Source organism: Acanthochromis polyacanthus, chromosome 6, assembly GCF_021347895.1.
Source record: "Acanthochromis polyacanthus isolate Apoly-LR-REF ecotype Palm Island chromosome 6, KAUST_Apoly_ChrSc, whole genome shotgun sequence".
NCBI lineage: Eukaryota > Metazoa > Chordata > Actinopteri > Pomacentridae > Acanthochromis > Acanthochromis polyacanthus.
In genome coordinates this window covers 17,841,164-17,858,238 of record NC_067118.1, presented here as the reverse complement: position 1 = coordinate 17,858,238, position 17,075 = coordinate 17,841,164, and the positions used below count along the sequence as shown (strand labels likewise).

Below are 17,075 nucleotides of genomic sequence, written 5' to 3'. Positions count from 1 at the left end.
AATATGGTCAGCTGCATAATTTGATGTTATTACACACAAAGATTCTGGTCCTGGCATTCAGTGAGCTTGTATTCTACTCACATTCTTTCAGAGATGTTGACCATGAAAACAAAAGTAATTGCGGCCTGTTCACTGTCCTCAAAAACTGACTGAAAAAAATACTTGCCAATATTTACTTACTTAGCATTAGTAACGGTGTTTTTACATCAGATAATGATCCAGTTAAAGTACCGTATCTGCAGTAGCATATGGACTGTTTATTTGGTGATTGGATGAAGTTCATTCATGCTATAATACCACTACTGTAAATGTCATTGCATTTAAGCAAAGTTCTAAATGCTCTGCAATAATTTCCTCTATACACCAGAAAAACAATGAGATTTTCTTGAGGAAATGGCATTTTTGGGTTTTGCTGAAGAAGAAAATATATTCCTGATGGTGCTGGATATCCTGGATGGAGCTTGCATGTTCTCCCTGTGCATGCTTGGGTTTTCCACGTGTACTCCGACTTCCTCCCACAGTCCAAAAACATGCTGAGGTTCATTGATTACTCTAAATTGTCCGTAGGTGCGAATGTGAGTGTGATTGTTTGTCTACATATGTAGCCCTGTGACAGACTGGTGACCTGTCCAGGGCTGGGATAGACTCCAGCCCCCCCACAACTCTAATGAGAATTAAGAGGTGTATAGATAATGGATGGATGATCACATTAACATATCAGCTCATGTCCTCTCTCTCTCTCACTGCTGTGTGTTATGCTGCTGTGTGATGACACAGCTGTTTTAATACAGTCAAAGAAAAGCGGGTAAGATGCTACTTGTATTTGTTGATGGCCTGACAAAGTCTAAAAGCAATTTTAGGAGTTATGTTGAGGAGAGTGAGCTGAGTTCCAACAGACCGTGAAGTCCATGTAAGAATTTGGCGTTGAGCCCCGGCCTGATTTAACCGCTGCTTGTACATTAGTTCAGAAACGGGTCGTTGTTGAAAGTAATCACAACGCAACGGCTCAGTCAAAAACCTACTGTAGTATGTTTACGTTTCAGTTTGATGGGAAGACAGTCGAGTCTGTGTGTCTGGGTCTGTGTGTGTGTGTGTGTGTGTGTGTGTGTGTGCACAGATACAAGCTCATGCTACTGTGATATCCTCTGCCAGTTATCTCTGTTTGTCTCTGAAAGCCATCACGTCCTTGCCATTGTTGGCTAAAACAACAGGGGCAGACCAAGAGCCTCCCTGCAGCCACACTAAATCTGTCAGCCTGGAGGGCATGCAGAGCGGGAGACGAGGGTGGGTGGGAGGGAGGATTCCTCAGAGGTTTCAGTCTCCGAGGAAGAGTTGTCATCTTAAGGAGCATTTCAGAAGACACAAATCAGAAATTCTATAAGTCAGGAGTGCAAAGGAATCTTTAGCATCAAACTAGTCTCATTTTAGTTTAATCCCTTTAACTGCTCATGACATTTGTATCAACAGCCACAGAGCGAGTGTCTTTCACCTTAACATGCAAGAACAATCTGCTCATTCCTTTTTTGGAAGTTCAGATAAGCCAACATTCAAAACGTACTTGGGATATTTCCAATTTATTGTCATTTGGATTGTATTTAAAAACTTTACTCATTTAGAAATGTACTCTTACAACTACCAGACTGACGCTGGACAGCCATGAAAAAGATTCAACACTGATACAACAGACTTTTTTATTTCACATATTTTCACTTGTCCAAACTTGATTCGTACAACACAACACTCATTACCAACACTTCAGATGTGCTGCTCTAGTAGCAGCTTAGCTTAACTTAGCCTCAGACAGGTAGTATCGGGTAAAAGTACAAGAAATGTTGTTTTTTTAAAGTCAATATGATACTTATTATTGGTCATCAACAAGACGGATAATCAATAGACCTTTATAGAAAAGCCTACCTGTACAGCCCTTTACACTGAAACAATTCAGAAACTGATCACCTCCGAGTCCCAAGCACAAAAGAGGAGCTTCTTTCTTTCTAACTTCGGATTTTGAAAGAACATCGCTTGAGGCACTTTCTTACATTTTAAACAACTCCTTCAGGGACCACAAAACTTGATTCAATTTGTTTTTTACAAGTCTTGAGAAGTCTTAATTGTCAAACTTATTTTTTTCTAAATTCCCATTTTAAATGTTAAAGTTCTGATAAAGCAGCATTATCATGAATCTGATGTTTTAACAGAGGAAGATCGAAAACACAGAGAGGGGCAAATAGAATACGGTCAAAGGCTGCACAAGTGCACCTGGTTGCTGGGGTTATGACAGCTTTACAGGGCATGAGATTCCAATCTAATTACAGGTGGAAGTGCAGTGAGATGGGAACACTGGGAGGAGGAAGATGACGACTGTGAGAATACAGAAGAGGGAGGCCAGGAGGGGGGAGACAGGTCAGACAACGAAACATGCTAGCATCTGTGAAAAGTAAGAGTGGAGACGAAAATGCACAATATGCTCGGCCAGCAAGCTGCCACATATCAACCGTGCCTGTTATGAAGGTGCGACAGTGAAACATCGGACAGGCTTGTGCACACACAAACGATGATGGAAAGACACATGTGCAGGTCATCATCATAATGTGAGAACATGATTGAAGAGGGCAACAGAAAGTAGAAACCAAAATTAACACATAATGGCAAACACAGGAGGAAACTCAGAGAACAAGTCACAAGGGAGCGAAGGATGTTCATCCTGTGTTCACCATGACAACCCGCAGACAGGGGGATGGACGAGGGGGAGGGAAGGAAGTAAGGGAGATTCAACTCAAAATAACACTGAAGAAGCCTGCACATCCCATGATTTGTTTGCTAACATTAGACCCCCGCTGTCAAGTCTACCCTTCTTCCTGTATGTGCATGGGAAAATGCATGGGATTAGACACAGAAATGTCTTAATCTTGATGAAAGCTTTCCCAAAGAACTGCTTTAGATGCACAGAAAAGCCTGGAAGCCAAGATACCAGCATTATATAACTAGCTGCATTGGAAGGTGTATGGCTGGTAGTATGTAACAGGTACATACCACGGGACAACAGTCCATCCATCCATTCTCTATATACCGCTTTATCCTCACTAGGGTCGCGGGAGGTGCTGGAGCCTATCCCAGCTGACTTGGGCGAAGGCAGGGGACACCCTGGACAGGTCGCTGGTCTGTCGCAGGGCTACACACGTGGACAAAATTGTTGGTACCCCTCAGTTAAAGAAGGAAAAACCCACAATTCTCACTGAAATCACTTGAAACTCACAAAAGTAACAATAAATAAAAATTTATTGAAAATTAAATAATCAAAATCAGCCATCACTTTTGAATTGTTGATTAACATAATTATTTAAAAAAACAAACTAATGAAACAGGCCTGGACAAAAATGATGGTACCCATAACTTAATATTTGTTGCACAACCTTTTGAGGCAATCACTGCAATTAAACGATTTCTGTATTTGTCAATGAGCGTTCTGCAGCTGTCAACAGGTATTTTGGCCCACTCCTCATGAGCAAACAGCTCCAGTTGTCTCAGGTTTGATGGGTGTCTTCTCCAAATGGCATGTTTCAGCTCCTTCCACATATGTTCAATGGGATTCAGATCTGGGCTCATAGAAGGCCACTTTAGAATAGTCCAACGCTTTTCTCTCAGCCATTCTTGGGTGTTTTGGCTGTGTGTTTGGATCGTTGCCCTGTTGGAAGACCCATGACCTGCGACTGAGACCAAGCTTTCTGACACTAGGCAGCACATTTCTCTCCAGAATGCCTTGATAGTCTTCAGATTTCATCGTACCTTGCACACTTTCAAGACACCCTGTGCCAGATGCAGCAAAGCAGCCCCAAAACATTACTGAGCCTCCTCCATGTTTCACCGTAGGGACAGTGTTCTTTTCTTCGTATGCTTGGTTTTGAGTCTATGAACATAGAGTTGATGTGCCTTACCAAAAAGCTCCAGTTTGGTCTCATCTGTCCAAAGGACATTCTCCCACAAGCTTTGTGGCTTGTCAACATGCATTTTTGCAAATTCCAGTCTGGCTTTTTATGAGTTTTTTTCAGCAGTGGTGTCCTCCTTGGTCGTCTCCCATGAAGTCCACTTTGGCTCAAACAACGACGAATGGTGCGATCTGACACTGATGTACCTTGGCCTTGGAGTTCACCTTTAATTTCTTTGGAGGTTGCTCTGGGCTCTTTGGATACAATTCCAACGATCCGTCTCTTCAATTTGTCATCAATTTTCCTCTTGCGGCCACGTCCAGGGAGGTTGGCTACTGTCCCGTGGGTCTTGAACTTCTGAATAATATGAGCCACTGTTGTCACAGGAACTTCAAGCTGTTTAGAGATGGTCTTATAGCCTTTACCTTTAAGATGTTTGTCTATAATTTTTTTTCGGATGTCCTGGGACAATTCTCTCCTTCGCTTTCTGTTGTCCATGTTCAGTGTGGTACACACCTTTTCACCAAACAGCAGGGTGACTACTTGTCTCCCTTTAAATAGGCAGACTGACTGATTATGAGTTTGGAAACACCTGTGATGTCAATTAAATGACACACCTGAGTTAATCATGTCACTCTGGTCAAATAGTTTTCAATCTTTTATAGAGGTACCATCATTTTGTCCAGGCCTGTTTCATTAGTTTGTTTTTTAAATAATTATGTTAATCAACAATTCAAAAGTAATGGCTGTTTTGTTTATTTAATTTTCAATAAATTTTTATTTATTGTTACTTTTGTGAGTTTCAAGTGATTTCAGTGAGAATTGTGGGTTTTTCCTTCTTTAACTGAGGGGTACCAACAATTTTGTCCACGTGTGTACATATTCAGACAAACAATCACACTCACATTCACACCTACGGACAATTTAGAGTAATCAATTAACCTCAGCATATTTTTGGACTGAGGGAGGAAGCCGTAGTGCCCGGAGAAAACCCACGCATGCACAGAGAGAACCTGCAAACTCCATGCAGAAAGATCCCAGGCCCACCCCGGGATTTGAACCGGGGATCTTCTTGCTGCAAGGTGAAAGTACTAACCACTATGCCACTGTGCAGCCTCGGGACAACAGTGATAGTTCCAATTTAAAAGCATTGGGTCAGTGCATCTCGAGCCTACATGCAGAGGGTGACAGAAAGTAATTAAACTCTAAACCCAGCTCTTTCTGCTTAAATCCAGCCATGGCTAATCTAAAAGAAATATCTCAGTCTTTTTCTTTTCATTCGCTACAAACAAAGGAAAGTTTTAACCCTGAGATTTCTGTCAAAGTTACAGTTTGTCAAACTACTAGTCCCTACTGTATCCTACAACAAAAAGATTTTACAGGGGGAAAAAACATGATTGTGCTTTCCCCTTGTCTCTTCTTGATCTGAGGAGCTCCAGAGTGACAGCTGAACTGACCTAAATACAAAACACATTGAGGCTTCTGCTTTCTCACCAAAGCCCTTCTCTCTAAACCTGATGATTTTGGCGTGTTGACAGTAAGTAGCCACAGCAGCTGCCCTGCTCTAGAAATGTGGGCCTGGTAGTAGGAATTTTGTCACAGATCCAGTTCCCCTTAGGAGTCCAGATCTCATGGAGACTGCAGCTCTGAGCTCTTTATGCCAGGGATAGAAGAGGGAGGTTTCCGGGTCACTGTACATCCAAGGCCCTGCTCAAAGAATCCAGGGTCAATTTCACTTTCCTGGTTCTCCACTAAAGAAGAGCTTAACTGGGACTTTGACATCAGCTAACTTTACATCTTCTTTTCAATGTCATTAGCTTCAAAACAACACTGTTTGTTTAAAGCCCAGACTTGGAGAAGGCCTGTGAGCATGTCCCATGGGGAACTGTGTGGGGAGTACTGAGGGACTGTTGCTGCAAGGCATACAAGATTGCTTCCTTTGGGTTGGGGGCGACTTGCTGTTCCAAGGAAATTGTTTCATGTTCACAAGTGAAAGAAAAATGTGTGACACAATGTGTGACTTGTTTGTGTGACATGGAGAGATTGATTAGAGCAGCATCAGCAGTAAGAGGAAACGGGGCTGGACAGTGAAACACGAATGAATCTACCGAATGATCATGAGTACAAGTGACCAAAAATGGGTTTCCTCTGTACAGTGGCTGAACAGATCAGATGAGAAGCTCTGAGGAGCTTCATCGTGTTGAAAGTAACCGGCTGCCGCCTGCTGCCACCAAGACCCACCACCGACAAGCAGAAGAATATGGTTGGATTGATGCTTGCCAAAGATGGCCATCTTTACCGCCAAATTACTGACTAAATGATTTGATCATGATGCATTTTGCCAAACAGAATTCTTTCGGAACTAAAATAGCAACAGAGGGGTCTTTTCCAGCCACATTAGGTTGTGGCTGGAGCAGGCATCGAATCGCATCTTGTCAAAGCAAACAAGTAGAGCAGGCTTTGGCACAGGACAAGACAATAATAAAGAAAGTAATACATATAATTATCTCTTGTTGCATAAAGCAAGTATAAGCATATAAATTGCAACAGTAAATTAAGAGTTATGACTTTCACACCACATACAGTACATCTGGACAGGTTTGATGTTACACAGTATTTCTCTGTATACACTCTGAGCATGATAACATCTCACATGTGGTGACAGGCATGTCACTACATGTAGGTGTCTTTGCGTACTATCAATACCATCTGTGATTCTTATCAGCAGCAGAGTGATACACTCTTGGTCCAGGCTGGGATACAAGCCAAGGTGAGCAGACTGTGGTTAAGTGGTCCATTCCTCCTTTGCTCTCTTCTATCTTTCATGACTTTTTCATTTCGGTCCTTTATCGCTATGCCAAGCAGCCTCTCTGCTCCCACATTTTTAATTAAAAATCTGAAATGTGCAATAACTCTGGAGACTGTGGGCTTGCTGGCAAATATGTCCACTGGTCTTGTTTCTCCCTTCAAGCCTTTGTTGCTTATTTCATCAAAGCCTTCCATCAAGCCTTTCCATTTGGCCAATTCTGTTCACCTGACTGCATAAATGCTTTGACATAAGCCACACAGGGTACACAGATTTACCAAGGGCACACCTTTGGAGAAAAGCTCTATGGCAAGCAAATTAACTCTCACTCTTAGAGTATAGCCTAATCCATTCAAGGACCCTGAGAAAAATCCAATCCTCAAAGTCACTCTTCTTGACTTCCCATGACTCCCTGTGGACAAAAGGCGGCTTGTGTAGACAGTGACTGGATAAAGACCCCAGTGCTTTAGTTCAGTCATCTGGGTGTGGCTGTTTAGAGTTCTCACACAAAAATATTCCATCTCCCCTTCGGAATTACCCGCAATCCATATGTTTTTTTACCTGGGAAAATGATAGGTTGTCATGTTACACTGAGCAAGAGTGATGTACTGATCAACCAACATGAGCAGGTGGTAGCGGAGCTTAATGTTTTAATTATAAGGCTGCAAACATGCTCCAAGTTTTCCCAGAGTGTTTTATAGTGGAGGTGGACCACTTTACCTGAAATAAAAGCAACCTCGGCTAAACTCGGAGGAAATTATTACAAGTGAAATTAAATTAGCCTCCAGGGAAAGCAGGCAGAAGTCTGATGTGATGTAACAGGCTTCTGTTCAGACCATGATGTAGCAGCAAAGCTAATCACGATATACAAAAGGATCTCAGCAACATGACAGGAGCATAAGGGCTTTCAGTCACTGGTTAACTAAAGGGACTCCTGCATTTTCCAGCAAGTCTTTAATACTTCATGAAACAAGGGAGTCAAATGACCTGTGGATGATTGGCACGTGTGTTATGAAAAATTGCAAGTAAAAACCGAAGTGTTCACTCCTCTCCTTTTTCTTATCATTCTATCATTATCTCCTCACATAGCCACAAGGTAAGGAAGGAGGAGGTGGCCAGGTTAGGAATTTCAGCCAATTACTGGTCTCCTCCTTGTACAAACAGTGGGGGAAAAAAACTTTCATGCAAGGCCTCAGCTCATTCACTGAAGGAGCAATGGAGGAGAAGTGAAGGGGGGCTCAAACAGTCATCCCACATCCCACCCACCCTGAGGAGCATTCCACAGGACTGTCTGCTCACCCATCATTAAGCAAGACCACCTGCTGGCAAATCAGAACCCCCATCATGTTCTCAACATGCCCGGCTAACCCCACTACCAGTGGGCTTCTGGACTGCTGTACACACAAATCATAAAGAGTCAGTGGTATGTTGAGCCATAAAATGCTGCTCATTAACATCCCACAAGGAGAGCATGCACACTAGCTGCACTCTTTATTATGGACTTAAATAGATGCTTCAAAAAAGGACAAAGAAACGGTCTTTGATGCAGCTGTTGCATGACTATGACTTCTGACTGGCACATTTCTCCCCCTCCAAAAAGTGAGGGATAAAAAAAAGGAAAGAGATCAAGAAAGAAGGAAGAAACAGCCCTTTGTTGCTGTTTCTCATCAGGGCCTTGAGGGAAAGACTTTGGCATCAAGTCATCAGGAGCTGAAACAAAAGCAGCTGATAAACAGAGCAAGGCTGATACAATCTCCCTGTGCACTCAACACTTCTCCATCAAGAGGGCTTCCTCTCCGAAAAACCCCAACACCTCTGCCTTCTGCCTTTGTTGTCACCAACTAGAAAAAATGAAATGAAAATAAAAACAGCACTCATGTTTTAAAATCTTCTTAGCTCTTTAAATTTTAAGGACCAAGAGTTCTGTTGAGCCTTGTACTGCCCCCTTCATCCACTTTTTCAAAACCATGACTTCATTTGTGTTTCCAAAGACATAGCAGATGACTGCTTGATTCCATAAACACATTATCTAACAACTCAGCTGAAAGTGGTAACATTTCACTGAATAGTAGCTAAGACCAAACAAAGGGTGAGGTTCTGTGCCAGAGGACCCTCTGCTTATCTGGCTCCACAGGGTGCAAACTCAACAATGCAGACGAGGTACGTTTTAAGAGTTACCGTTTTTTGGTAGTTTAGTTTCCTATTTCAGCGAGCAGTAGAGATAAGACATCATGAAACACAAAAGAAGGCCTTTTTCTTCATGGTGAAAATGGCGGACAGAAATTTAAGAACTGCTTGGCACTGCAGGTGTTTACTGAAATCTTGTAAACACTCCTCTGAGGACAGCAGCTCTGTGGCAGATAAATGCCTGAGGCTAAGCGATCGCACACAAGGACTGAGTGGCCCGGAAGTGCCACCACCCAGCATGAAGACAACAGGAGTAAAGAAAACGTGAAACATAATGCCCAAGGGCATCAATATTCACGCAGTCCTCATCCAAACTCAAACAAATATGCCACAGCAAACATAACATCCCTCACTGCCCATGTCCTCACATGCACAAAAAATGTTCCTCTGTTTTTCTTTCACTCTACATCACTCAGCTTATTTTCTCTTATGTCTGTGTCCTTCTCAAAACTCTCAGAGGCAAGGAGCTCGCACAAAGCCTTTTTTCTTCCACCTCAGACAATGTACCTCCCCACATCGCACTCTGCCAGGCATTCCTGAGTCTATCCCAGCTATCGAAAATGTCAAGAATGAGGAGAAAGCAGAGGAGGGTACAATGAGTACTGCGGCAGGTAGAGTCTTGTCCCGCTGCGCTAACATCCCACAGTCTCAAGAGGGAGAGCATAGAATGGATGGGATCTGACTTGACTGTCTTAATTAGAACTCTTCCTTAGAACAAACGTCACAGCTCAGTCTCCTCTGGAAGACTGCACTGAAGCTAATTATCGAGGCCCAATATCACTCCCCAAATGCAAAATAAAAGGTTTTAGTTTGGACCAGCACCTGACATTTGTCTGAGCATTTTGCATACTGGATGATTTGTGCTGAAAAAGCTACTAAACCTTCCTAAGAAACTGTTCAGTTTTTTCATACACTATTGTTCAAAAGTTTGGGGTCACTTAGAAATTTCCTTGCTTTTGAAAGAAAATAGATAACAGTAGATGCATCAGAAATACAGTCTAGATATTGTTAATGTGGTAAATGACTATTCTAGCTGGAAACGGCTGATTTTTAATGGAATATCTCCATAGGGGTACAGAGGAACATTTCCAGCAACTATCACTCCTGTGTTCTAATGCTACATTGTGTTAGCTAATGGTGTTGAAAGGCTCATTGATGATTAGAAAACCCTTGTGCAATTATGTTAGCACATGAATAAAAGTGTGAGTTTTCATGGAAAACATAAAACTGTCCTGGTGAACCCAAACTTCTGAACGGTAGTGTATGTCTTATGACAAAGCTTAGTCTAACTTTTGCCTAGTGACTCCTTGAAGTATTTTCTTACCGCTATTCCTTCGACTGTAAGGCGATATGAGAAAATCAGGTTATGCGAAGTAAACCCTCTTCAAACACAAAGCATTGAAACAAAAAGGGGCACATTCTAGACAGTTTGTCAGAGCCAAGGAACTCCCCTTTCCACAACAGGGATCCTAAAGGAAGAAAAGGGGGCTGAATAAAAAGGTTAGCAGTGCAGTGTTTCGTGCCTGGACAGACAAACAGAAGAAGTTTTATGTGTGTGCCAAATGCAACTTAACACTGCAAACAAGCTCCATCCATTGGAACATCCTGCCACCCAGAACTGTTCAGAGGAAAGTACCCAGCATATAGACCCTTCAACTCTGAAACACGGCCCAGAAAGGCTTCTGCAAGGTGATTCGTGCTCTGATTCGTTTCCTACCAAAGCTCCTGGCCTAGACGGACTGATAGATTCAAACTTTGAACAGCTGCCAACATTGTCAAGCACCAGTAGAAGTTAAACAGCAGCAAGCTCACCGCTCACCGGCATGGGGGCACAGGCTGCTACAGTCACGGTAGACGCTGAGATTTATTAGTCATGGCCGCATGGTTCGTCTCATAACAACCTGACAAATTACTTCTCACCCAAAAACGAATTCAGAAGGGTAGCGCTGCTTAATTTGCTTCACAGTGAAGTTCTGGTATGTAAATACGTTGAACAAGCTACCTTTTTAAAAAAAACATCACTCATTTTCTACTGTCTCAAATTCAAAAAGCTTCTTAGAAAGGCTTCCTGTGTGTGGGCAGGGTTGATCCATTTATTCAGTGCCTGCGTTCTGCTTGTCACTCTCTCTATGTAGTTAAAGAGTCCTTTTGTCTTTTTTTGTAACAGTGAAGTTAAAATGGTGGGAACCTGTGAGTCACTTGTAAAAAAGAGTGGGAACCTGTGTTGCTATGTATGTCAGCATTCAGGAGTTTCTCTACTGACTTGATAAAATGACCCAGCTATAAGGTGCAAAGGTCGGGAATCGCCTCTGAAGCACTCGGGCCTTGTCCTCAAGGTGTTAATCAGACACACCCACGTCAAGGCTTTGCTGGATATGACCGGAGCTTCACCATGGCAACAAAGCTCCTATAATGACTCAGTTGTCCTTGTTTCACGGAGTTCAGGGAAACTTTGACGCTGTGTACCTGAGGCTATGTCATTTAAGCAGTCATTGCTGTATGAAATCCTGACTGCTTTAAGCGATTTATAAACACTGCACAACATTCCTCACGTGTAAAGAACTCTATCGAAATACGTCACAGCAAACTGACTTATGAAATAGCAAAGAAAAGTGCTGATAAGCTGACAAATGAACTCCCGTCTATGATTACCAATACATACTTTACCCTCCTTTAGACTCAGTGCTAGTGCTGTCCCACACAGGACCTACTGTGGGTCTTATTCTGTGCACGGCTAACTGGCTGCTTACCTTCTACGCAGTGCTCCACGTCCTCCAGGTTGCGCAGGGTAATCCTCATCAGACTTGAGTTGAGCATGAGTTCATTCTTATGTTCGGGCCCCATGGACTCAGAAGCAGGGTTGAGAAAGAATATGCGAGTATCACCCGTTGCCACTTGGTTGTCACAGATCCCAGGGTTGCCAAAGCCACCGATCATCACTTTGTTGCCGCCATCCAGCAGAATCTCACGGTTCACATTGGACTTCCCTTTCAAGTAGCGCCACACTCTCACCTTTACAGAACGACAACAGAAAAGTGCACACATTCTTGAAAACCACAAACATACACTTATAGATATGAAAGAAGATGCTGTTAGAGAAGCAGTCCTTCCCTCTGAGCCTCACTGAGCTTTACACTTTTGTGAGGACAGGTTGGAGTTTTTGACTTCACTGTTGAAGTTATACACTGATTCCTTCTCCTTAAATAAATCTCATCCGACAGTTTAAGATACGGACTTTGCCAAGTGTCAAGTGAGCGCGCACTTGGCAACTTTGACGTGACATTGTGTGTGCTAGTTCACGCTGGCCTTCAGGAAGGACCATCTGAAGGCCAACGAAGCCATCTTTAAGATGTAAGGAGCCACGCTAGACAAGAAGAACGTCAAGGTTTTGGTTGCTGGAAACCCAGCAAACGCCAACTGTCTGACTGCCTCCAAGTCCGCTCCATACATCCCCAAAGAGAACTTCTCTTGTCTGACCTGACCGGACCACAACGGAACCTGCTCCAAGGTGGCGATGCATTGTGGCGTGTCTTCTGACAACTTGAAGAATGTCACCATCTGGGGAAACCTCTCCTCCACCCATTATCCCGACGTCCATCACGCCAAGGTCAACATTCGCGGCTCTGAGACGGCCGTGCCATCAAGAATGAAGCCTGGCTCAGAGGACACTTCATAGTTTGCACACATAAGGAATGTGACCACGTCAAACTCTTTGTGTGTGCAAGCTCATTTGGCAATAAAGGCTTTCTGATTCTGATTGTCTGGCCACTGGAAATATACTCTATAATACATCATGCACTGACATTCACTGCATCTCAGAAGCGCAGCAAAGTGTTGCTTTATGCACAGTCATGGGAACGCTTTCCTTCTTCCGCTGTATGTTTGGTGGCTTTCTGCTTTTGTTGGTGGCTTCTGTTTCTAGAACAAGAGCCATGCGTCTCTAATCTACTCCAGTCTCATTCACCGGGAGACAGGAAGCAAGTGGGCGATGAGGAAAAGAGCAGCGACAGAGCTGACCAAACACAGCTTGTTTATTTTTCACAGATTATAGAGTGGCCTACCACAAGTCCATGATGGTGCAAAAGTTAGTTTCCCCAATGAATGGGGAAGAAATGAGTTTGGAGGGAGGGAGCTTCCTGAATGAAAATTAGCTCATTTGTGGATGAGCAAATCTTTTTTTCCACTGCACTATAATGTTTATTAATCAGAACTAAATTGTGTTTCAGGTTCGATGTTTCACACACTGACTAACAACAATGTAATGCCTGAAAACACATTTTTTGTAGCTTTGGACAAACCTTGTAGCACTTGTTGGTGCTCTCTGCAAAGAAAATGACATTTTGTTTTCTCTTACGTAAATGTTGCAAATCTTTATAAACATTAAATACTTCATCTTCAAGGACATAGGTCACAGTGCAAGAGTTGCAATGTGTCAGCAACACTGCAGACTAAATGAAGGTTCAGAATATTAGCCTTGCAGCCACAAGTTCCTTGTTTTTTAGACATTTATGACAGACATCAAGTGAGAGCTAGCAGACAGCGGCCTCTGAGGGACCAGTTCCCCGCTGCAACATGTTTGGTATGATTACATGGTCGGTTAAGCCTGCCTTATAGCCATATAATTGTGGAAACAAAACTAAAAACAACAGCATAGATCTGTGCCTGAAGGCGGAGTGGATTCACTGTCAGTGTCCGTGTCACCGCTGCCAAATGCTTCTGGATGAATGAGTTTGTAAAATGTTTTTCAGTCAAGCTGCTGATGCGTTTGAGAGAGTTGCAACACAAACCCGGTGCTAATGGCTTCTCTGGGTACAAATATTCAGTGACCATTTCACTTGCGAGACTTCATGAAACCTGTTAGCAGGTGTCTTTTCCTTCTGTGCGCTCCTGCGGTTCCTTCACCGTCGTGTCAGAAACCACATGCACACACTTACCTTGCAGGAATACGTGTTGTGCACCGGGTCCATGTTCATTATTTCATTCACGGTGCCGGTCAAAACTATGTTGGCTTCCTCCTCTCTGTCCTCCAAGTTTTTCTCCGGGCAACTTGCGGCGCAAAGCTGCCCCAGAGCGACGAGCAGCCCGGCCAGGAGCAGCGCTGTCCGGCCGGCCCGGAGTGTCCGCTGGAAGCCCATGACCACCACACGGCTGTAGCCCGAAAAGTTTCCTCGAATTCAAGTCTGGCCGCCCGGTGCGTCCGGCAACAAACTCCAAACTCTTTCGAATGCGTCTGAATTCTGCGCCGAGCCTCCTTTCCACAACTTGCCTACGCGTGTCTTTGAGCCAGCAGCCCCTCGCATCTGCAGCCCGGGTTCAAAATCCCTCTCTGCCGCCGCCGGGTGGGAGACCAGGAGGGAAGAGGAGGAAGAAAGAGGAAGGGGCAGGGATCTCTCTCCAGGAATGCAACTACACTTCTCTGCTCTCTCTCTCCCCCCCTTCCCTCTTTCTCTCTCACACACGCACACGCACACGTCCACAGTGACGCTACTGGATTTGCATGCAATCTGAATTGCTGAGTGAGGATGAGGTGGGTGGTGGGGGTGGCTGGAGGGCTGCACGCCGGGATGCCTGCATGGAGTGACTGTCCAACGCCGCCCCCAGTCGGACAGACAGTGTCTCTGCCTCTGGACCCCATCAGCGACCCCAAAGACCCTGCTATGCAGAGAGGGAGAAGGCAGGGATCCCACACTGTATGAGAGCCTGTATTGCAAAGCATTGCAACCCGAATTGTAAAACTGACGAACAGGCGCGCAGGATCTGCAGCCACATGCAATATTTGTAGCCTCCAAATGATCTTGCAGATTTAAAACACAGTAATTACAAAAAAACTGTAGATTTGCACCAGGGATGTCAAACATGGGTCCTCTGGCGGTCCAATCCTGCTGGAACGACTTTGTAAAGTATAAAAATTACAGAAAATATATTAACTGCAAATAGTAAATCTGTAAAATTATGCATTTAAAATGTCTACACCATGGCAGGTTCTTTTGATCATCAAGTAAAATACTGAATTGCTCCTTGTTCTTTTCTCATTTTGTGTATCTTTAATTGTCACTTTTTTTTCTTGTTTTTGTTGTTTTTTGTCTTTTTTGTCTGACTTTTGTCGTTTGTCTCATGTTTTTGTCACTTTGCTACTTGTATTGTCGTTTGTGTTACTTTTTGTCTTCCTTGTGGTTTTTTTGTCTATTTTTGTTGTTTTGTTCCACTTTTGTCTTGTTTGTGTCCATTTTTTTGTCAGTTTGTAACTCTTTTGTCTAATTTTTTGTCTTTTTAGTTTTGCTTCTGGTCGTCCGTCTCATTTTTTGTCGTTTTTGTCATTTTGTGTTTCATTTTTGGAGTACTTTGTCTTGTTGGGGTTTTTTTTGTCTTTTTATTTTGTCTTGATCATAAAGTAAAATATTGCATTATTCAGTTGCAGATACTTGTGAATACCTGTGCCTTTGTAGTAAAAGATAAACTGATGCAAAATATTGCTGCAATTGAATTTATTATTCTTAAAACGCTTCAGGTTGTTCATAGTGTTTTGTAAAAAGGTAATTCTTTAAATGTGAAAATTATCACAACATACTTTTCTGCACTAAAACAAAGGAAATATTTTGAGTTGTGGCTAGTTATCGTTTTTTATGCTGTTATTTTACTGGTCCGGCCCACTTAAGATCAAATTGGGCTGAATGTTGCAGCTGAACTAAAATTAGTTTTAACCCCTGATTTACACAGCAGAAGCCTTAAAGTTCACAGTGAATTAACAATAATCAGTAGTTTCCCATATTCAACAAATAAGACTATACATTCTATACAACAGAAATGAGTAAACCCCTGTGCAATGTCAATGAAATGTCAAATGATTTAGAATTGTAACATCTCTCAATGATTGACATTTCTTAACCTTTTATGAATTAAATACAGATACCTCAGAAAGACTATATTGCAAACACAGGCCCCAAAGTAGAAACTCAGTGCAACAAAAGTGAATGCATACATGATTGTAGGAGCTTCACTGAAAAGCAGCTGGACTTCTCTTTTAGGTACTTTTGGGGATTTGAGAAACTTCAAATGAAAAGTCCAGTTGCTTTTTTTTGAAGCTCTTAAAACTGCCATGACCTTGATGAAAGAATCTACACAGATATGCACATACGATGACTGACATGCAGGTTAGAAGACCTGTGATCCCTGAAATGAAGCTGAATACAGCTGTGATTAACTATTCACCTAGATGCATGAACAAAGTTAGAAACAGGATTGCTGTCACTATTGGGACCCTCGGGTGTCCATGTGCATGCGCTGGGTGTTAGTGCAATGACAGACTCGGCACCCCTCTGGATACAACCCAGCTCCAGACGCACAGGGGTATCGAGTCTGTCACTGATTATTGTGTTCTCGTTTGTTGATTGTGACTGCACCCTTGACCGGAAATGATAGTCTTTATATTAAACAAGAACAATGGTGTGTGCTTGTGTGACTTGGATGAGGGACAGAACCTGCTGTCCCTACAACAAAATCTCTTTCCCCCTCTGCTGGGATGCGTTGTTGCTGCACTGGCAGCACATGCAGCAGCTGGAACTCATGGGCTTTGGAAACCTGAAGCAGCACACTGTGGAAGAGAACCAGTGGGGCTGATGAACAGGAAACAGACAGCACCGGTGGGAAGGGGGGAGGTTGCCAGGCTGCCCTCTTCTTCTTCCTGGCCTGCTGACTACCAGTCTGCACAGTCTGTACTGGCAGAGCTGTTCTCACTGCGGAGACCTTTCTGGGCCAGCTGGTCCTCACCTCCTGTCTGAGTGAAGCACTAGGTGCAGGATGGGCTTCAGGCCACTTCAGGATTTCGAACTTAGAGAACGGAGGCCGTGCTGCAGCCTGAGGCTGGGGCAGGTGTGAACTCTGCTCTGTGAGGGAGACAGAGCTGAAGAGCTTCATCCTCCTCCTTCTTTGCCTCGCAGCGCTGCTGCACTGAGATGAGAGTGGAACCAAAGATCCTGTCTGGTATCATCAACATGTCTAAAATGTCCTTTTATTTGTCAGATAGGTTGGCCAGGCTAAGCAGTCTGGCTCTTTGTTGCATCACCATCATTCCCAGAGATCACCATCATTCCCAGAGAATTCCAGAGATGGCTTAGACTGCACAGCGCTGTACTTGGAGGCAGATGTCTGTTATCACA

The 17,075-nt window shown here is 43.4% G+C and overlaps 1 protein-coding gene across 1 annotated transcript in view; it reads right to left on the bottom strand.

Moving 5' to 3' along the window:
- agrn (agrin) overlaps window positions 1–14,345 on the bottom strand; it is a 331,672-nt gene extending 317,327 nt beyond the window's left edge. Inside the window, 2 exon segments of the mRNA XM_051950218.1 lie at window positions 11,670–11,931; window positions 13,854–14,345. Of these exon segments, the coding sequence (XP_051806178.1) occupies window positions 11,670–11,931; window positions 13,854–14,054 (463 nt within the window). The 5' untranslated portion in view covers window positions 14,055–14,345.
- Between the last annotated feature and the right edge of the window lie 2,730 nt (window positions 14,346–17,075).